Here is a 21,316-nt window from a genome sequence, read left to right on the forward strand (position 1 = left end):
ACGTGAAGGTAGATCTTATGATCTCGTAATTCTGCTTCAAATTTTTGGTATTTTATATTATATTACATACATTTTATTTTATTTTTTTTACAATCATTCTAAAATGCCCGATAATGCATGCATGCGGAAAGTGTCACTTTAAGACGTCAGTTTTACAATCCACGGCGGCGAGCTACTTCGGACATTCCCGGTATAGTATGACCACCAGCTCTCGAACTCATTAAAAATGCCTTACGCTCCACTCGGGCTATTGCTCAAGGTACTGATCGAACACGGATAACAATAATGGTTAAAATATTCCATACTAGTCGTAACAAAAACCATGTTAACACTTGCTGCCTCAAAAGATCTTGCGTTCCCCGATGCTTTCAAAATGGCTGACGTAAAAATTCACTTCGTAAATTCCCAATCGCACAACATTTCATCCATTAATTTCATTTTGAAAACAGCAACGAGTCCGTCCCTGCCTTCAGTCTGTCCCGGAACCTGACCCGAGATCGGTGGTCGTCCTATACCAACTAATAAAAACCAAAAATGAAGAGATTGCAACTATACTTTAATCACGGGCTTGGGAGCGATCGGATGTTAGGCGGATTTTGGCGCATTTAAGCCAGTGATTGTACTTGTTTAGTAAGCACACGTTGCGCTAGTGCTCAATTAACCCATGACTAAACTGGTCTTTATCAAACTTGTTGTATAATATACTTACTACATAACTTCACCTGTCGGTTACAATGTTTCGTTTTTCTCTAGTCATCATCATCATCAGCTCTTTCCGAAACTTCTGGATTTCTCCTGCATGGGTTGTTGTTTAGCCGAACTTGCTAACGTTTCGCCAATCATCATGTTGGCTTCTTCAGAGCTTGATTGAAACTGGCTCGCATTTTACTCTGTAGTTGCTTGTCCGGCACATATTTTTCTTATAACTGTCAAATTTTTGAACAAACGTCGGAAACAGCATGGGTTCTCCACTATAACCAGTCATCGCGAATATATTTATGGAAGCCTTTGAGAAGAAAGCTCTCGATACCTTTCATCTAAAACCAAAATTATGGAAACGCTACATCGATGATACTTTTGTTATTTGGCCTCATGGTCAAGAAACCCTTGTAGATTTTCTTAGACATTTAAACTCTATACACTCTAATATACGTTTTACCATTGAGTTGGAAACTAATAACCTTCCATTCTTAGATGTTCTTATCAATAGAAAATCAGACCTAACATTGGGTCATTGTGTTTGCAGAAAAGCTGTGTACCTACCTATACCTTAATGCATGGTCACATGACACTCCGGCCCAAAAATCATCGGTTATCAGCTCTCTTATTAATTAAAACACCTTACCTCTGCTCTTCTCTCTAATAATTTCCACATTAAAGATATTATTCGATCAAAAATACACTTCACCACAACCTTTCAATAGCAATGAGGCCGAAAGCAATCCTACACGTGCCACTGTGGTCCTTCCTTACATGCAAAATATCACTGACCACATATCAAAAGTTCTAAAGAAGTATAACGTCAAAACCAGATTTGCCACTTGTCCAAAAACCTCTCAACATCTTCAGTCCGTCAAAGATAAAATTCCATTTGAGATGCCAGGCGTTTACAGCATTCCATGCATATGCGGCAAAGAATTCATTGGAGAAACTGGACGACAAATATCAACTAAATCAACAAATAAACTCATCAGCTGTTGCCGAACGAAATCACGAAACCGGAGATAAAATTTGATTCGATAAAACTAAAATTCTTGAATGTAATCAATTCTTCTACCAACGAAAAATCCGAAAGTCTATAAAAATCTATAAACAACCTAACAATCTTAACCGCGACTCAAGTCTCTACCTGTCACCAATATGGCAATCAGTCATTCGATGCGGTGTTTATGCCCCTCAATTAGCTGCGCCCCTGTCACACAATATATAGGCAGGTACAGAGTATCGCATATTTCGCCAGTTTCAGTCAAGCTCTGAAGAAGCCAACAGGATGATTGGCGAAACGTCAGCAAGTTCGACTCAGCAAAAACCGACGCAGGAGGAATCCAGAAGTTTTGTAAAAAGTAGTATTTGAGTAGCGTATGGAAGTTTCTTTGAAAAATCATCATCATCATCAACTTCTATAATATTAAACTGTAACAATGTTGATATTTCGTTTATCATTTTTAGAACTATAAATTTATAATATTATTTTTTTACAATTATATTATATTTTATTATTTTTATAATTATAATTTATTATGTTAGGTATTGTGGTAATATTGACATTCCACATGATTAGTAATACAGTAATCCCTCAGATCAAAATATAACTCTCCCTGTGAGCTACAGCCAACCATCAAGCCTCATGAATTTGCAAGAAACAATATGACTACACGATGTAGCGCGATTTAAATCACTATGTATAAATAAGAAACCAAACTATGGCAATTGTTTTTATTCAAAACGGTTATTAATGAATATTTAATTCTTGAAAAATAGTGGAAAATCAACATCATAATTCCCTTTCTTTTTCTAATTTTGCCAAAGCATCTTGTCGCTCAGAACCCAAATATTCCTTTGGCCGAATTGGCTTAATAACTTTCTTTAATTCAACAAAAGATTGTTCTACCTGTAAAATAATTCTACAGTTTATTGTTAAAACAATGATTTATGTCAAACCTGTTTTAAAAATCGTAAGGTGGTTTTTAGTGGTGAATATGTTTCCGCGTTCTCCTGGTGAAGTTCATGCAGTTCATCATGTGAATTTGAGAGGTTTCTATGAGAATAAAATAAATTACGAATAAAGAATTTTAATTCCAGGAAATACTTACTTTAATTTTGGCCAGTTTACAACGTGGCTTGAATAGTTTTCCTCTAAATATCGTAGTTTAGAATACAAATAAATATTAAGAAATAACAATAAGAGGCATAAAATAACAACAACAATAATAAGGGTGCTTGTCTTGAATCCTGCAAGTTGAAGCGATTGCTTTGGAGGGCCATCTAGAAACAATTTTTTTTTGACAACCAGACGCACATTTTTCAGTTTTTCATTTTTTTCTTTTTCTCGAGAATAAATTACTTTACATTTTAGAAAAGAACTAAAAAAAAGAAACAGCCACGGTAACAATTTAAAAAAACAAAATTAGTGGAAGAAAAAAATGAGAAATTAAATTATGAAAGAGAGGAAACATTAATTTAATCCGTTCTTAAATATGGTACCCGCAGAGGAACAGAGAAAGTTTTGTAAATAGTAAAAATTAAAAATTTAAGTTTAAAAACTTAACAATTTAATAATTGTAAATATTGGATTAGATAAAATGTTGCAGTTTTAAAAGTTGTTCTTTCCTAATATTTTAAACCTCTTTGACGTATCCTATTCATACTAGAGGGGCCTATACGTTATCTCGAAACCTACGGGGTTACAAAAAAACTTTAAACACAAAACTTGTTTCTATTAAAATGACCTTCATTTTTTTTATTTTTCAAATAGTCACTTTTTTATATACAGGGTGGTGAAACAAAATTACATTTTTTAAATAAAACACCCTACATTTTAATGCATTTTTGGATAGTTCTTTCAAAGACAAATTCAACGATATATATGAGTATAGGTCTGTAATGCATGCTTTCGAACTTATTAGTGATCATCTTCAGAATTCGGGTTATATTTAAACCATCATTGTCGGGTAGCTAATTAACTTTTTAAACTCTTTTCCATCTATTATTTTTACGAAAATAATCATTTTCTTTAGGGAATGATCAAATTTAAAATACTTAAAATACGCGATGTTGCCATGTTTAGCAAAATGACACTTTTCTCAATTTTATTGGGACACTCTGTATATTATCGAATAGCCACTTTAATAGGAATTTTAATTATATAACATAGTACGAGTCTCTGACTTACCGTTTTGGGTTAATTGGCAGATAATTAAGATATGAAACTGAGAATTGGCTCCTTATCAACTTCTTCACAACCATTTTAGAGCAAGTCAGATTAAAAACAGAATATTAAGCTTTGCACAATGTTTCCAAATTTTGCAAATTACTTATTTCTACGTTTAAATATCTACGTGAAATGATTATAATAAATTAACACTAACTACCAATGCATATCACTTAACAGCAAAATTAATTAAATCAGTTTTTCAAGATGTCATCCGGTATGAAGAATACAAGTAGTATATGCTATTTCTAAATGGTGTATGATATTTAAGACGTTTTATTCAGATAGCGTATTGCCGCGCGAACTCGTTGCTGCACTTCCAAAACTGTTGAAGGTTTATTTTTGTAAACCATATCTTTCACAAAAAAAAGTCGATGGGGGTCAGATCTGGACTTCTCGCTGGCCAATCCACTCTCTGAAATTTTCGATGATTGCAGCACTTCGATGGTGCTGCTTCATCTTGCTGCCAAATTAAATTTGGATGCTCTCTTTGTGGAATATTATTATGAATAAGTGGTCGAATTTCGTTCCTTCATAAGTTTAAATATCGTACGGATGTTAAATTTTGTTGGTAAAATATGGGTCCTAGAATTCTTGATCTTCAGATTAAAACATTGCCATTTCTTCGAAACTGCTGGCATATTTTGACGAAAATTTCTTTTCCTGGCAATCGCCCATGGGGAAATTATTATTATTCTATATTGTCTTAGAGCAAGAGCCGGACTTTTGTTATTGGCGGTATAATATTCTAATAGGTCAACTTATTCCTCCTTCTTATACATTATACAAAATAGACTCAACAAAAATGGAACTTAATAAAATAAATAGAAAATGTGGAAGTCCAAAAAAATACGCTTAAAATATTGTAACATACTGTCAAAAAATCAGAAATATTACCACAACAGAGAACTACAATTATTTTCAAAGCTAAGAATATGTCAAAAAAGTCAAAATTAATAATATCAATTTTGTGTTTGTATCTTTCAACAGGCAGGTTTCTATATATTTCTATATTCTATTTCTATATATTTCTATATTATTAAGAATATGAATAGTTTTTTTTCCATTTAAGACCCATATTTATAAGATTCTTAAATTATGAATGTAAAGGAATTTATGTATTATTGGAAAGTAATTGCCAATTAAGTCAATATGGTAAGTCAGAGACTCGTACTATGTTATATAATTGAAATTGCTATTAAAGTGGCTATTCGAAAGTCCAATAATATACAGGATGTCTCATTTAAGAAAATTGAGAAAAGTATCATTTTGCGAAACGTGGCAACCCCGCGTATTTTAAGAAAATATTTTAAATTTGATCATTGCCTGAAGAAGGGCATTATTTACTTAAAAATAATAGATGGAAATAAGTTTAAAAAGTTATTAAGCAACCAAACAATGATGATTTAAACATAACCCGAATACGTTCGAAACGTTGCATCACATATATCGTTTCTGGCTACTGCCGACAGGGACTAATAAGTAGTTGACTCTCGCTAAATTATATGGAAATATCCTACGTAAACATAAAATCATTATTTGTTGAGATATTTAAAGTCAAACATCAAGCTGCACAATTATTTTGATATTAAGTTCTTATTAATTAATTCATTTGTGTGTATAAGATTGCATATGTTACGTAAATGAACTTTTAACCTGTATTGACAAAAAGAGCATAATGTTATTTATTGTAATAAAAGAAGCAAAAATTTAACAGTCTGTCTTTCAATATTTTGAGCTGCAAATTCAAATCAAATTTATTGCCTTCTTCAAGATTAATAACGATTATTTTTAGTATTAATATATTCAGTGGAATCGTCGACAACTAATTAATAATTAATTCATTAATTTGCAGAAACGTTAAACATTTAAAAACAAATGCTGGTTCTCAAAACAACCATTTTGTTACAATCTAAATAAAAGATCCATTTAATAATAATTCGAAATTCTAAAAAAGCACATTTTATCTAAGTGATTTGGTTTAAGTAGCAGTGAAAGTAATTTATATGTGAAAGTTGTGGATCCCAATTTATCTCTATTCACCTAATTTTGATCTATTGCTTTTATTTTGCTCTTTAGTGTTCTACTCAATCTGTGCAAACAAAACGACTAGCAAATAGCAAATAGTCATTTTTTAATAAATAATATTTCTGTTAAATAAATTCTACATTTTGAAACAATTTTCATAAACTATTTATGTGAAGTATTTAATTTTAGTAGTTAGTTTAAGTGATATCTCCCCATGGCTTTGCATTTCAGTATGCAATGGAAACGAGAGCATATAACCTGGAACGCAATTTCTTTAACTTTTAGAATGGCGATATTTTATTAATTTTATTAAAATCGTTTTCGAGAAAAATTCAGAAAGCTTAAAAAATTGAAATTGAATAACCTTTTTAATACATACCAGATCGAGAATTATAACCAAAAAATTAAAACATAATACACTTAGAGGTATTTTCGGGTCAAATGAGTTAATTAATAGATAGGGTAATACCATAGGGTAAAAGTATCAGCTGATATCCATGGCTGGCAGACCTTAATTTTTCTTTTAGTTGAACTTGATCTTATAGGTATATTTGTCAAGTTTTGTATCCAGAACACATTTTATATCCAAATATAGGATGTCAGTGATCGATGTAGGTGAGTGTTAGTGGTCGTTCTTAATGGACATACAAATGTGCTATTTTTTCTATAATTTCATAATTTTGTCTTCATGTTTCTTTAGGTTACCACTTTCTAGTTATTTGTCAAACGAATAGTAAAAAATATAAAATAATAATTACTATTCCTGTAAACATAGTTAGCAGTAAGCAGTAGCGAATTTTGATGATTTTTGCAGTGTATTTTTGAGTACTACAGCATCAGTCATGAGTGATAAAAAAAGGTGTGATGCCATCTTTTTGGAAAAAGTTCTCAAAAATTAAAGGCGAGAAATAATATTCCAGTATTGAAACTAAAAGAAGTTCGCACTGTCATTGTCTTTATTCTTTTACTTACTTACAACCTTTCGGAAACTAAGCTGGTTCCTAAGACAACTGACCGAGTTGGGCACACTCAACCGTAAAGTTACCTACGGAAGGCTCCAGCATTGATAGGCTTTATTAAACAAAACTATCCCCAATTTCGTTGCTCCACTACTTTTACTCACAAGCACCAGGAACAACTATTAGTAATGGTAAATTTGAGATGGTCATTAAGTGAATTAAACTGTCTATAGGTAACATTTTAGATTATGAAAATGTCCTTCTAATGAAGTCAGATTTTGGGTTTAACGATCGCTGTTGATAATATGATATGAGTTTCAAACCATTTCGTATTAATTATTAGTAAACCATCATCCTGGGCATAAAACTTGTGTTTACACGTGTTAACGGTGATCTGTCTGAAACGTTGTGTAATAAAATCAATATTTTTTGTATATCCCACCAGAAATTATTGATGAAAGGCCATGAAAAATACAAAATTTATTTTAGTTTTACCATTTTTGTCTATTACATATTTATCAATGACCCTATGGGTTGGTTAGCGCAAAAATATACGAAAAAACTCCGTATAATTTTCGTTTTATGTGTAACTTACTGACTGAACTTCTCGAACGTTTATTTCCACGGCGATGATGTTTTTTTCTTAAGTTTGGTCTACTTTTCGAAATATTTCCGCTTATATGTTGGAGCAAAGCGTTTTTTAAACTATCGAAAAATTCTTCCGTTCCGGCCCAGACATTTTTTTCCAGCATTCCTAAAATCTTACTATGAATTACTTGAATAGAATTCGTGTGACTCTGTGTAAGCTACCTTTAACCAAACCCCAAATTTTCTTTCTGAATATTAGCTGCGAATAAATAGAAATTGACGCTTCTGTGTTGGAAACTTTTTTCAAACAGTAGTGAATCTGCGAATAAAAGCTGTCTGCGTATGGTATGCCAGCGTTTTCTAAATCTACGTCTATGGCGTAAAAAATTCCAGCTTTACTGCACGGAAGTATTCTCTACAAAATAAAGTGAACCGCTTCAGTACAGAGTACATTCGAATCACTTTTAATGCGCACCTGGGTTTCTGTCACTTCGGATGTTTTCGGTCCAATGGGTTGGGTTACAGCGTAAGTCATATTGATTACTCGATTTTCACTGTTATTTTCATTATTGTGATTCCATGGAGTTTGTATGAGATTTGTCGTCTTTCGAAATGCGTGAAAGTCCAGGTAAAACTTCGACGAAGTAAATAATAGAGTGAACAGCTCGTCGACATTAATAGACAATACTTCATTCACCAATAATTTTCCTTCGTGCGGATTTGAACATTTAATGCGGTCAACATCACTAGAATATATGCATCTCTTTTTGAAATAATCCCCGAGTAGCATTCACGTACCAAGACAATTTTACAAAGTATTTTACCCAATCCTTATCTACCAAACCTTATGCAATTCGAATGTTCAAATAACATTTTATAGTTTTTGAAAGGATAAATCTATAGATGCAGAATGTCCCAAAACTGATTAACTAAAATAAATTCCAACGTTTTAGAAGGTGGGAAATCTTTGAAGATTGAAACAACCTCAAACTTAATGGTGAATTGTTTTTTTTTTAATAACTTTTTAGTATGTAAAGCTGAGACTGATGATTACTTTCTATTTTAAGAACGTACTCTTAACATATAACATTATAATTCACCTTATGTCTTTTTAACTTGAAGTACATGTGATCTACAAATAAACGAATAAACCTTTGGTGGATCTTAATTAAGAAAAAGTTGCTTCCGGAGTCTTTCTTCCTCTTCTTTAATTATCGTGTCCTTCCAGAACATTGTCAATCAGATCTTCACTTTACTTTATCCGCCTAAACATGTCGTGGTGTTTACTCCATACCTCTGGCGAAAATTTTTGAGCCAAGATGTTCTTCAGCGAACAGGACCACGAGTGGTCTCTATTTTCCCTGAATATATAGAGCTATTTATATTTTGTATTTCTCATTACGTGGACGAAATACTCCAACTTTATTCTTTTATGCTGCTCTACGTGCTCTATTCCTCTGTTGATTTCTTGAATTAAGTGCCATTTTTCATTCACCTAGCAGTCCAGAATTTTATATGTTTGTAAGTTTTTTATTTACTATGATATCTGTTAATCTATTGGCTATATGTTTGTTTTTCCCGACGATTATCCCTTTGGCTTTCTTTATATTTAAGACTTATTTATTAGCTATAGTCTATCATCTTTATCTGCTACTAGTAAAACCGTGGCATCATCGTATCTTAAATTGATGATTACTATTGCATTAGCAATTATGCTTTATTTTGCTATGCCTTCAACTGTTTCTCTGAATCATTTTTCTACATATAAATTAGACAAACGGAGGGGGAGCACACAACCTTGTCAAACTCATCTCATAAGAGGCACTTCTTCAGATGTCTGCCCATTTACTCTTATATAGTTGTCTGTTAATATCTTTAATACTAACAAAATTGTTCTAAAGTTGGATTTCATTTTCAATACCGTGTATCACTTTAACAACAAACTTTTACCACCACATACATTAAGCAAATTTTATAGCATCACGTCTTATATGAAAATCAGCTATATATAGAAAAAAATCAGTGAACACCATAAACAATGGTAGTGCGACATTTTCGAAGTTTGTGATGAATGAACCATGAATTTAAATGGTTTCTTCAATAAATATATTTATAAGTATATTGTTGGCGCAATGATTCGGAAACCAATAGATATCTACATAGAGTTAATATTTTTTCTTCCAAATTTAATTTAGTTTTTGAATAGTGATATTGTAATTTTTTTCATTTAAAATTTCTTATTAGCTTGCCCAATAACAACCTCAGGCCACTGCAAGAATAACTAATTTGACATGACTATTTCTTATTTTAATAACCAAATATTTCTTTTCTATATGAGACCCAATTTACTCATTTAAGTTTCAATAAAAGATGTTATATCAAAAAGATGTTCCATATTAGCAGTATGAACGTGGGAGTATTTTCTTTATTTATAATGGTAATTTTCCAAAAAATGCATATTTCTATCAATTTCTCTAGGCCAATTGTATTAATATTTTTCCCAAACATATATGACTATAAGCCAAAGAAGCCAGAAGGCAGAAACTAGGGATGTCATTACTGTCGACAACCTGTTGGTTATGTTTTACACTATTCGCAGTGAGCCATAGAAAAGAATACAGGCTATCAAGAATACCTACTCCTACTCACCAAATTCTAGAGTTTGGGGTACTGACAAGCGGGAGGCTCCATAGAACCGTAAGGCCACAAAACTAAACCAACACTGATGAAAATAAGAAAATAAAATAAAGGCATAAAAGTTGCAAAAAAATTCGCATTAGAATGCGACTAGTTGGATGTTGGATGATACATGGAAATAATATTTTAAAATTGCCATTGGAGTCCAACACTAATTATTGGTAATTTTTTAGTATCCAGTTAGAGTAAATGACAATAAAAACATAACACTCACTTTCCTGCGTCATCTATTGAGTCAGCTGTTTTGTTATCCATTTGATTGGAACGTCACCAAAGTGCCATCAACAAAACGTCAGATTCAACAATTATATTTCTATTTGAAAAGAAAATAGTGTTTTAAATTGGGCGAATTTTACAAATGTTATCGCGATTTAAGTGTATACGAATAACAAAAATAAATTTGATATCTACAATTATCTAATATCAAGTACTCCAACGAATAAATAATCCCAAAATTCGATGCGTTTCATTTTTATCACATTCTTTAAAAATGTAACGTTATTTCGAAACAATGATACAAATGACATTATACTTATTATTTCATTTGCAATACCCCCTAATAAAATTCCGTCCAGTTTAGCTGAATAAATCTAATCGGCCAGCTCGACTAACGTCAACATTTTCCATGTCCTTGTGAAAAACATATCAATTCCATCTTGCACATGTGCGCCGCACAGAAGTTACACGAAAATGTTGCTATCAGCCATCTCGTATTAGGGCTCTGATATTTATTTGACCATTTAGTCAGTGGTTATAATAGATATTATAATACTCCCAAACTCGTGCTCTTGTGGGGGAGCACGTTCTCACTACTATGTCTAAGAACTGCCTACACGAATTTTAGGCTCCGTCAATTTTATCTCCTCAACAAGCACAATTAAATAAATGGTCGGTAGTGATCGCGACACGACCTACAGCCTGTAAATACCGTTATCACTAAGTGCTGGTATCATCGAATAGTGTAGAGGAATAGGGAAGGAAATGTGCGACATATAATCGTTAATGTTTGGTGAAAAAATGATGCACAAAGTGTCAGCAACCTTGACAGAAATTCCGATAAATAGGTAAATACAGGAAGACGTCATAATATCCGCATCGGAGAAGATATCGAAGAACAAGAAGAAATCGAATTAAATTCGAATAAAATTTCTGTCTAACAGTTGCCGTTTTGTGTTAACGCCCACTTCTTCTTAGGGACGTTATATGAACAACATAGTATAAAGTGCGTACTTGCAAAACCTTACTCCGTCGCAAATGTCTCTATTTTTCGCTTTTTGTTATAGGAACCTAATCAGTAGTTTTCTCATAGTACCACAACAGCTTTTCTTAAGGTAATTGATGTGTACATTCTCTGCTCCTGAGGAAAGTTTTCAGACTGTTTCTTACTCAATTATAGTAATTGATATTGATGATATTATCATCTATTCTATATTTTATCTGAAGCATAAATACTTTGGGTTCTATGAGGGTATTATCGGAGACCAAAAGTCGATCAAAATGGTGCGTTTTCCAAATACGCCGTTTTTGACAGAGAACTCCATTGGTGCCCTGATTTTCTAATATACTGCTGACTTCTGCGACTTTAGAAAAAATTGTACCTTTCACCAGTTTGCTGATGCTCAACGATATTCAGGGTGCTATGTGTGCTGGTGCAGGGACAGCTTTCTAGGACATATGGTCTTAAGCTAAATTCTCTAAATACATAGGAATAACCAAGATACTCTTGTATATCTAATTGGTGAATACTCAAGTACTGACTTAAAACCTGCAACTTAATGTTGATATTGTGTTTTGACTTCGATAATATTAAACACCAAACTTCTGAGATTTTATTTCTATTTAATAAGATTTCCAAGACAACACTTAAATATTAACAGCTTATCTAAACTCTGGTTTTAATCACACAATTTTCTAATATTCTAGAAACAAGAAAGTTGAAACCTAACATATCCACTTCATAACTCTTCAAGATGCCAAATATAAGCTATAAATAAATTAATCAATAACTGTCCGTCCTTACAAGGAATGTATAAATACATTAAAAATGAATTGCTTAGATTACTTCAACCTGTTAGGAAATTGACTATTTTTCAAAAATTAAGAACCATTTCAAAGTTCTGTTCTAGTTTCGCGATAGTTTTCTTCTGGTGCACTATTTAAATCTTTATTGATATAACTTGGCTGAATGGACCTTTGAAGTTCATTTAAAGATTCCTCGGCCTAAATATAAGAAAAAATAGAAATCTAACATTTATTTCCACTTAAAACTACTAACCTGTCTGAGAAGATGAACGGCAGTTTTCAAAATCCTTTGCCACTTTTCCGCTTCGACACTGTGAAGGCTTTCTTGTCGTTGAAGAAGTTTAATTAAGTCGTCGTGAGATTTTGGAAGATTTCTGAAGTTAAAATCTTATAAATATAACCTAAATTTAAATACTCAATCACTTACTTCAAGGCATGGAAATCTGAAAATCTATATGAAGGCGCTTCTTCTAAATTCCACAATTTGGTGTAGAGTAAAACATTTATGACTAATAATACTAAAAGTACCACAAACACTATTATTGTACAAATATCGGTACTAAATACTCCATTGGAATGAAACAACTTCTTTCTAGGAATATCTGCAAATTTTAAGCAACTCGTACACTTCATTCGCAAAAGTTCATAAACTACATACTCATCCTGACATCTTCTAAACTAAATTTAGGCAAAGTGTGCATTCGCCTTTTCCTTCTCGACTTACGTCGCTTTTCAGGAATGTTTTCTTCGCCCTCCGTTTGCAATGCCTCTTTCAGACTACAGAAAAAATCGTCCACTCCAGACCAAACATTGCGCTCTATCATTCCTGAAAGTTAATTATCCAAAGAAACTATTTTAAGATAAATACTTATTAAGTAGATATTTGTTAAGATAAGCAATGTTGAATATATGTTTGTTGGATGACACCTTTCAACGCAATGTTCTATAAAGACGTTTTGAAAAAATGAATTATCTAGTGTTTAATAAAGTTTTAAAAATGTACTTACCCTTGACTATACCCCACACATTCTTTTTAAATATTAATTGTGCGTAAACGGCAATAGAAGTTTGAGTGTCGGAAACTTTTCTCAAGCACCAGTGCAACTGCATGTAAAAACTGTCGGCATAGGGAATTCCCGCATTGATCGATTCTATATCAATAGAATAAAGATATCCCGCCTTACTGCATGGCAGCATGGACTACAACATAAATGAATTAGGTAGATTAAAACTACTGTCCTATTTTGTCTAACTACCTGTCGTTCAGTGACTTGGCTAGTTTTAGGACCCATAGTTTGCCCCAAAGTGTAAGTCATATTGACCACTCGACTCTTGCTATTATCTAACGGATTGTGAGTCCACGGAGTTTGTGTCAGGTCCGTGGTTTTTTTTGATGCGTGAAAGTCGAGATAAAACTTTGAGGAAGTAAACAATAGTGTAAATAACTGATCAACATGAATTGGCAATGTCTCGTCCAGAAGCACCTTCCCTTCGTGCGAATTTGTGCATTTTAGGTTGAGATCACTATCTCTAGAAACAAAGAATCATGTTTAATTGCCATGCGTCATCGGATTTAATCATTTGTAAAGACGCTACAGGCAAATCAGTGGTCATTAAATCTATGTTTAGTATGTACGGGGTGATTTTACTTTAAAGATGGAAAAAGCTTAATAATAACTTTTAGTATTGACTTGCGGTACGCACAATGACGCCAGTACACAAATCAGTGTAGTAAGAGATTGTTTCAAATTATTTCTCAATTTTTCTCTGTATCGGGTTTTTAAGGGTAATTGTTTGGTAGAGGCTACCCTAAGTGGTTGCGATATATTTTTACGATTTTCGCCGGTGAAAAACTTGGAATATAGAATACCTACTAATAATTTCATGCTAGAGTTAATAAATATCAAAGAAGGTAAATTTTTGAATTGTACATGGTGACAGTCATATCGAGCAAGAGACAAATTATTTTTTGGGGTAAGTTTGCATATTGCACCTATTCTATATTATATGATGATTTTGTTTTAAACATAAAATAATAATTCAGCGAGTTATTAGAAAAAAATATACAGGGTGTTATTTTGCTGACATCATATACCCACAGGTTATTTGGGATTATTAAGGATATTGCATCATGCGATTTTGATCAAAAATTTATGGAATATAATGTAAAGAATGCAATTCAATGTAGATTTGGAAGTTTTTGTAGTTGATGAGATAAAGAAACTCGACGGTGACCATACATTCAACTGAAGTTATTATTCCTTACGACTACGAAATGAATAAAACAATGAAACAACTTTTTGAAGGTAAATTTTATTTAAATAGTAAATTTTCGAGTGGTTAGTGCTTTTGATAAAAGAACTTTGAGGTGCAGAAAGAAAAAATAGTAGCAATGGTGAGTCACTTTCTTTTGTAATTAGGATTGATTTAGCTATTGACGAATTAATGGAGTTTGAGTTTGTTGCTTAGTAATAGATTAGACAATTTTTTGCGGTTTGGAATCATATTTGGAAGTATTAAGTAAATTTTAATTATGAAAGCAATCATTTTTTGGGTTTTGAATTTATATGATTAATAATGTACTTACAATCTAGAATTCTATGTAGTCTTAGCAGACAAAACAATACTTTTTTTCATATTTGGATGTATAGGTTAATTAACTAAAACTGAAAAATAATATTTTTGTTGAATTTAAGAGTCAAAAATTAATCGGAAACCCTTTGTAATGATAGTGGACAAAATAATAAATCCACTGAAACAGTTTTTGCATACTTGAGTATACAAAACGTGAGGTTGAACGATTTAGTAACTAGGCATCATGACAAACCTTATACCCCCCCGCAATTTTTTGGGAATATCTGTCAGCAACCTTTATAATGAGTATCTTTGCAATTTGTCTCTCGTCCGTGACATTCATTCATTAAATTAAATAATATGGTTTCAACAACGCCTTGTATAAATATAATTACATAAGTAAAGTATTTTCCTATAATAACGAAAACTGCTTATTTGCTTGACATACTAATTATGGGTATATGTATAAGCTGTTTCTTAAGTTTTTTAAGAAGTTATAAAGTATACAATTTAATGTTTACAAATATTTAATGAAAATATTGTTTGTAGAAAAAATAATAGGTAAATGGTTTCAATAATGTTCGTAATAAAGCAATTAACCACATCGATAAATAAGCAAGAGAAGAATCCTCATTACTAGCGATCTTTTTCTATTGCAAAATTTGCCCCCCTTTTCTCTCAAAAAGTAATTTCCATTGTTTTTACATTGGCAGCTAGATTCTTGAAACTTGAGTGCTGGGTATATTATATCATTCTAGATTTTTTAACGAAATTTGGTACTGCCTATTCCGCCAGTTGTAGAAATCAGCATTTTCGAAGGAAAAAATATTCACATTTTTAATAGCTCAAATTTAAACTCTTTGATCGAGTCTTCTAGTCTAATTTCGTATCGGGGGGTTTCGAGATCAATAAAATCAGATATGAAAATAAGGAACAAAATTAGAGGAGGGGGGGGGGGGGGGGCGAGGAGGAAAGGATATAGATACGAAAATTAATTTTTCTTGCCTTTCTTTGCTTTTTGACATGCTTGTTCCTATTATACTTAATAAATTCATTACTTATATTTAATCTATATACGCTTGAAAATAGTCATCACACTAATTCCAAAACTAAAAAATAGTGAAAACGGTAATTGCGTACACTGATTCCGTTTTAAAATTCATAATAAAATAAATGTCGCTATTTCATTTCAGAATAATCAAAATTGCATTACATTACAATTTAGTAAAAATTATCTGGTATTAACATATAGAAAAAATACTCTACCATAGTTTAAAGAGATGTCATCAATAGTTAAATAAGTCTGAACAAATTTACGTAGTGGCCGTGCCGTTCTCTGTTGACTTTACATTAAATAAGATATACAAAGAAAGCTCCAAATTCATTATAAAAGTAAAAACAACAATTTATTGGAAATGGTGTAAAATTTGTTCACATAATGTCACTTTTATACTTATAGTAAAAATACTATTCGAAATTTCAACAGATTTTTCAATCGGCAAGTAATACGTAATCGTAACACGTAATACTATTGGGAGTAATATCGGGAAAAACAAACATCTCATATAGATAATTTAAAACACTTTGAACATGTGTTCTAGGCGAAAAAATATTTTCGTTTGTATTTCGTTAGTGGGTTAGTAAAAAAAATGCTGCTTCATTATAAAAACTTACTTGAAATCATCTACAACTAACCCACTCTCATCAAAGTTGAGAACAGTGTTTGATATGCTTTGGAAAATATGCGACGCGGAATGTGAATACTGTCTGAAAAAATGTAACTTAAATGCAGTGAATAAAGCAAAATTTAAAATTAACATGAATATTTGAACTTCAAACGGTTTAAAATGGTAACTTACTTCATCATTATGGGCTGATCTCCATCTGTATCAGACGAATCGATGTGATCTGTGGTAGTTTGTAAGACACTGCCCACCGGGCTAGACTGCTGAATAACGTTAGTCACATCTTCTGTTTTTTCTTCATCGGTAATCTGATCCATTGTGGATTTTTCTGGGCCCACTATAGCCTGTTGAATGAATATTAGTTAGTCAACATTAGAATTATGGTCAAAAGTAATCCTACTTCAAAAAATGATTCTACACATAGACCCGAAACTAGTAATTTGTCTTCTTGAACAGGTGCAATGTAGTCAACGTCTTCGCTTGTTAAACCCAATTCACTTCCATAACAATGATGTACCTATAACAAACATAAATATTACAATAAAATTTAGAGGAATTTTCAAAAGAGTTGGTTTAATCTGCGAAGTACAAGGTATACAACATTTTCAACAGTGCCGCAAAAATGTATCCCCTTAAATAGAGTCAAAAAGCGAATTAAAAATTGTCATTAATAAACATTGCACTTCAAAGTTATATTGAAAATTAATTTTAAAAAAATTACCGTGGTTTTAAAACTCCCTCTTCAAGAAATGCGGAATAACCGTTGCCGATACGTTTATGGTTTAAAAAAATATGACCAGGTAACACAAAAAATTAACCAACTTAATTCGTTAAACCTACGCATATTTTTCTTTATTTGGTAATACACTGCCTCCAATTTGAGTAATAAAACACGAATAAAAGGGTTGAAGTTTTATTCAAAGGAAGCCAAACAAGCTGTAATATTTATAGGTCAAATGTGATTACTTTTTAAAGGCAAGCGGTTACCATGGCCTACCAATTTATTTAATACGAATCACCGAATGGTAGATTTAGGTAATTCTGATTAACAACTAACTAATCAAACTGACTATGTTGACAAAAATTCTTATAGGGTGGTTCACGATGGATGGCAGGTTAGACGATTTGAAAAGCGTTGATCTATCTTCGTAACACTTTAAACGATATGCCTGTATATCGCATTGGCCAAATGGCCATCAAATGGCCAAAAATCCTTTTTAAATAGAACATTGTGTATTTTATAAAATATCCTGACAATTAAAAACTCACTCATATAATATATTGCATTTTTGTATTTGGTCTTCATCAAATTTAGAAATAATTCTGAAAATTTTCTGCAAAAGACTTTACTAGTAAGATAAGAAGGTCCAAAGAGGTATCAATAGTTTGCGAATATTAATGTTTGGATGGTCGATATTTTAAAATTCAAATTTTTACAATTTTTGTTGGCAAATCTATTATCACTCTTTTTAGTGTTAAATAATGATAATTTTATGACTTAAAAAGAAGTCATTCCAGTGCCATGGCTGGTAAAAAATCACCTTTAATAGCAGAATGAAGATGGAAGATCTTTTAAGATTGAAAACTCCCCTGTACCGTTCTTACTTTTATAAACAAAACGACAAACAATATTTCAATATTCTATGACTTCAAACATGACAGCAATAAATATAATATTAGAGCTGAAAAATAATTAATTTCTAAAGAGAACTACAGTGAAATACTATACATAATCAAAAAGCGATGCGGAATGCGAAATGCACTAGTTTTCCCAGCATATCATTGATGAAAAATTTCATAAAATACGTTTGTTAGCGAAAAATTAATGTACCAGGTGGTGCTGATATACCATACGAGTTTGGGAATATTTTCTTAGTTTCTATCCCCATTTCTATCTAGATATAGAAAACCACTTACATTACTATTCTGAAACATATCTCGGCGCGATAACATTGGGGATGTCAGTGATTCTCAAGTCACAATTTTCAGTGTTTAGGCATTTTTTTAAACGACTTGTTTGGTCTCCATTAAATACAATGTAAGTATATAGTCAACAGCATTCTAACTCTCTAAAGAGTCTAACGCTACTAGACATTTGCGTGTTCTGTTTAGTCTTCTTAGAATGCCGTCACATACAGTGTCAGGTTATAATTTGACACCTATTTAAATAGTATACTATAAGTTAACTCAAAGGATTGCAGGTACAAAAAAATTGTACTTGTATTTTCTAAGCAAAAGGTTGATTCTAATAAACAGTTTAATTTTTCTGTCAAATTAAACAAATGAGCATTGATAAATATAGTTGAAAAAATGGCAAGTTAATATTTTTTTGGTTAAACTAAATTTTGTGAAAAAGTAGATAAGAATCCAAGCAATCTGCAATTTTATATCCTGTTAATGAATTTAAATTTTGTATATTTATTTTTCAAATTTAAACATACTTGCTCAAATAACCCATTTTCTTTATAAATAAAATTTCAGTAGCTTCAGTATGCGATAAATCTAAATTGCTTTGACATCTAATAATTTAAAATAATTAGCCTGAAATGGACACAAATATCTAATTAATTATTAGAGAATGGCTAAGGGCAAACCTACTTACCCACTGCCATATCTCCTTCGGCGACAACTGCTTGTCTATAAGAGCATTTTGCCAAAACCGAAACAGGATTAAGTAGGTCTTGTCTCTTTGCACAAAACTGGCAAAAAAGTATTTGTCTGTTTTAGTGGATATTAGTACAGCATTGGGTATGACCAAAGCAGTTTTTTCTTTTGTAATGGTGGTAACATCTTTCCATTTTAATGTGAGATTAGTTTCCCAACCCAAAATGTTAGCGTAAAAGCATAAGTATTTCTGTGTTACATATAGTCTGCCTTGTTGCAAGATTTCCTTTTGCAAAGCACAAGAGTAATCTACAAAAACATTAAAAATAAAAATTTACCTTTCATTTCAAAAATACAGATGCATTGGTCATTATTAATTATTTCTGTTTAGGTACCATTAAAACATTATTCTAGCAATCGGTCCATTTATCATAAAAGGATAAAAAAAAGTTTAAATACCAAAATCTATAATATTAACTTATTTAGGAACATTCACTTATATATTCAGCACAAGCAGTTTTCGTAGATATTTTTAGCCAACATTTTTTAAAAAATAAAAAAGGCACATTTCAACAACACAAAAAAATTTTTCTCTAACCTACAACTAGTCTTTCATCAACTGGCAGATCAGTAAAAAGTTTTTTAAATTCATCTGAACGCGATTTATAAGTGGGATAAAATGAGTTAAGCCAGGCCATCTTCTTTGCTCTTCTGTCCGTCCTATCCCTGAAACATGCGCCTTCAGTTTTGGAATTGGTCTGCGACGACAGGCCTGGATTGTATATACTTAAACGACTGAGTGAACTTTCTAGACTCTAAAAACACAAACCTTCATACAAACAACAATTTTAAAAGTAAATTGTTAAAGTTTTTTGTCACAATATTTAAAAAACAGGGGATTGCCTCCACAATAAATAATTAGTAACCCAATATACATATCAAAATCCACTTATCATCATAATAACACCCATATTTGGAAGCAATTTACTAATTAACGCCAATTCCAACAAATGCCATGCACAGACACCTTCCGTTTAAAAAATACAACTGAACAATGAAATTGCAATTAGCTAACAATTGTGCAATGTTATCAACAAATATACCTAATTAATTTGTTTAACACAAAACTAACGTCTATTACTGCTTTATTAAGCTTTAAATTTTAAATGTTTTTAATTTTGGTGATCGTTTGTGGATGACACGTAAGAATGTTATGCCTGCAAAAAATTAATAGATCTAGAATAAAATGTAAAACGAACTCTGTCTCTTAATCATTGTTAATTATTACACTGCAAAAATAATTTTATAAACAACCTTGCCTCAAACTGGCAGAACATTCAGTAAAGATCAAATTAAAACCAATACATTTTTAAAAATACACACTTATTATGAAGCTTACTTGTTACTCATTTTCCTACCTTCTTTTGGGTATTATATAAAGTACTCTTCCATTTCCGTTTCAGATTATGTGCAATAGTGTATACAAATAGAAGTGTAACATTTTACACACCATATTTTCTTTAACTTCTTCATTTAAATTAAAATATCATATTTGTCAACACCATTAATGACCGCAAGACTGCGCGATAGAAAACTATCTTCTTTTTTTATAATTTCGGCCACCCTTATTAAGATCATTCGGCCAAAACTTAATATAATATTTTTTCTAATAGAACCTCCATTGAAAAATTGAACTAAGATCGCTTGCAATTTGCCATCCAATAATATCACAAAAAATAAAACCGAATAAGCGTTATCTCAATGTAATCGGCATACTAAGGCTATTTGAAGACTTCCAATGCTACGGCGCTTCGGAGAATAATTTGGATGTCAATGCAAAATTAATTAATTTTTTAATTGACAACCAATAAGATTTAACAACGTTCAGCCACCATGGCCGCTGACAGTTCGTCAATTCGACGGGTTTCTGTTTAGATTTTGCATTTTTTCGAAAGCATTTGCTCAAAATATGTCAGGTCTCGTTAAATATTCGTGTGTGTGTGTGTGTGTGTGTGCGTGTGGGTGTGTGTGAAGATCGCTGTTTCGACAGAAAAACAGAGAAAAAAGTGTAGGTTAGTGTGTGAAATTTATGGGTATATACGGAAAGAAATTGCCTTCTCTATATTATCTTACATCTATGTGATCTGACCATATAGCTAAGAGACACACAGGCCCTGCCTATGCGCAATTCAAAATCTCGCTTTTAACCAATGACATTGCGGCATTCA

At 31.9% G+C, this 21,316-nt stretch overlaps 2 protein-coding genes across 6 annotated transcripts; both read right to left on the reverse strand.

Annotated features, from left to right (window-relative positions):
• Nucleotides 1-2,431: 2,431 nt before the first annotated feature.
• LOC132700714 (protein Aster-C-like) lies at nucleotides 2,432-10,573 on the reverse strand. 2 transcript variants are annotated; one of them, XM_060668212.1, is made up of 7 exons: nucleotides 10,418-10,573; nucleotides 7,982-8,252; nucleotides 7,729-7,921; nucleotides 7,514-7,672; nucleotides 2,814-2,985; nucleotides 2,662-2,758; nucleotides 2,432-2,611 (listed from the first exon to the last, which is right to left on the reverse strand). In XM_060668212.1, exons 1-7 carry the CDS (start codon nucleotides 10,456-10,458, stop codon nucleotides 2,495-2,497), a joined length of 1,050 nt encoding a protein of 349 aa, XP_060524195.1. In that variant the 5' UTR covers nucleotides 10,459-10,573; the 3' UTR covers nucleotides 2,432-2,494. The 2 variants fall into 2 exon arrangements, with proteins under 2 accessions (XP_060524195.1, XP_060524194.1); XM_060668211.1 differs by lacking the exon at nucleotides 10,418-10,573 and having other exon boundaries at nucleotides 7,982-9,410.
• Nucleotides 10,574-12,022: 1,449 nt separating this feature from the next.
• Nucleotides 12,023-20,675, reverse strand: LOC132701068 (protein Aster-B-like). 4 transcript variants are annotated; one of them, XM_060668726.1, is made up of 12 exons: nucleotides 20,507-20,675; nucleotides 19,687-19,903; nucleotides 19,087-19,397; nucleotides 16,885-17,001; nucleotides 16,659-16,828; nucleotides 16,474-16,566; nucleotides 13,482-13,755; nucleotides 13,233-13,425; nucleotides 12,884-13,051; nucleotides 12,653-12,827; nucleotides 12,479-12,599; nucleotides 12,023-12,423 (listed from the first exon to the last, which is right to left on the reverse strand). In XM_060668726.1, the coding sequence occupies exons 2-12, from the start codon at nucleotides 19,784-19,786 to the stop codon at nucleotides 12,313-12,315; spliced, it is 1,833 nt and encodes a 610-aa protein (XP_060524709.1). In that variant the 5' UTR covers nucleotides 19,787-19,903; nucleotides 20,507-20,675; the 3' UTR covers nucleotides 12,023-12,312. The 4 variants fall into 4 exon arrangements, with proteins under 4 accessions (XP_060524709.1, XP_060524710.1, XP_060524711.1 ...); XM_060668727.1 differs by having other exon boundaries at nucleotides 20,488-20,675; XM_060668728.1 differs by lacking the exon at nucleotides 20,507-20,675 and adding an exon at nucleotides 20,192-20,453.
• Nucleotides 20,676-21,316: the final 641 nt, after the last annotated feature.

This window comes from Cylas formicarius, unplaced genomic scaffold (genome assembly GCF_029955315.1).
Source record: "Cylas formicarius isolate icCylForm1 unplaced genomic scaffold, icCylForm1.1 PGA_scaffold_4__25_contigs__length_36172078, whole genome shotgun sequence".
NCBI classification, from domain to species: domain Eukaryota; kingdom Metazoa; phylum Arthropoda; class Insecta; order Coleoptera; family Brentidae; genus Cylas; species Cylas formicarius.

Bases quoted from the DNA above. Each gene is read 5' to 3' on its own strand.
- LOC132700714 (XM_060668211.1), bottom strand. From the start codon at position 8,296: ATGCTACTCGGGGATTATTTCAAAAAGAGATGCATATATTCTAGTGAT. The intron at 2,986-7,513 runs GTAAGTTACACA...AATTGTTTCTAG, and splicing joins ACGTTCGAGAAGTTCAGTCA to ATGGCCCTCCAAAGCAATCG. The intron at 2,612-2,661 runs GTTTGACATAAA...ATTATTTTACAG, and splicing joins CCTTACGATTTTTAAAACAG to GTAGAACAATCTTTTGTTGA.
- LOC132701068 (XM_060668726.1), bottom strand. From the start codon at position 19,786: ATGGCCTGGCTTAACTCATTTTATCCCACTTATAAATCGCGTTCAGAT. The intron at 13,756-16,473 runs GTAAGTTTTTAT...CTTTGTTTCTAG, and splicing joins TTAGTTGTAGATGATTTCAA to AGATAGTGATCTCAACCTAA. The intron at 13,426-13,481 runs GTAGTTAGACAA...TTTATGTTGTAG, and splicing joins GCCAAGTCACTGAACGACAG to TCCATGCTGCCATGCAGTAA.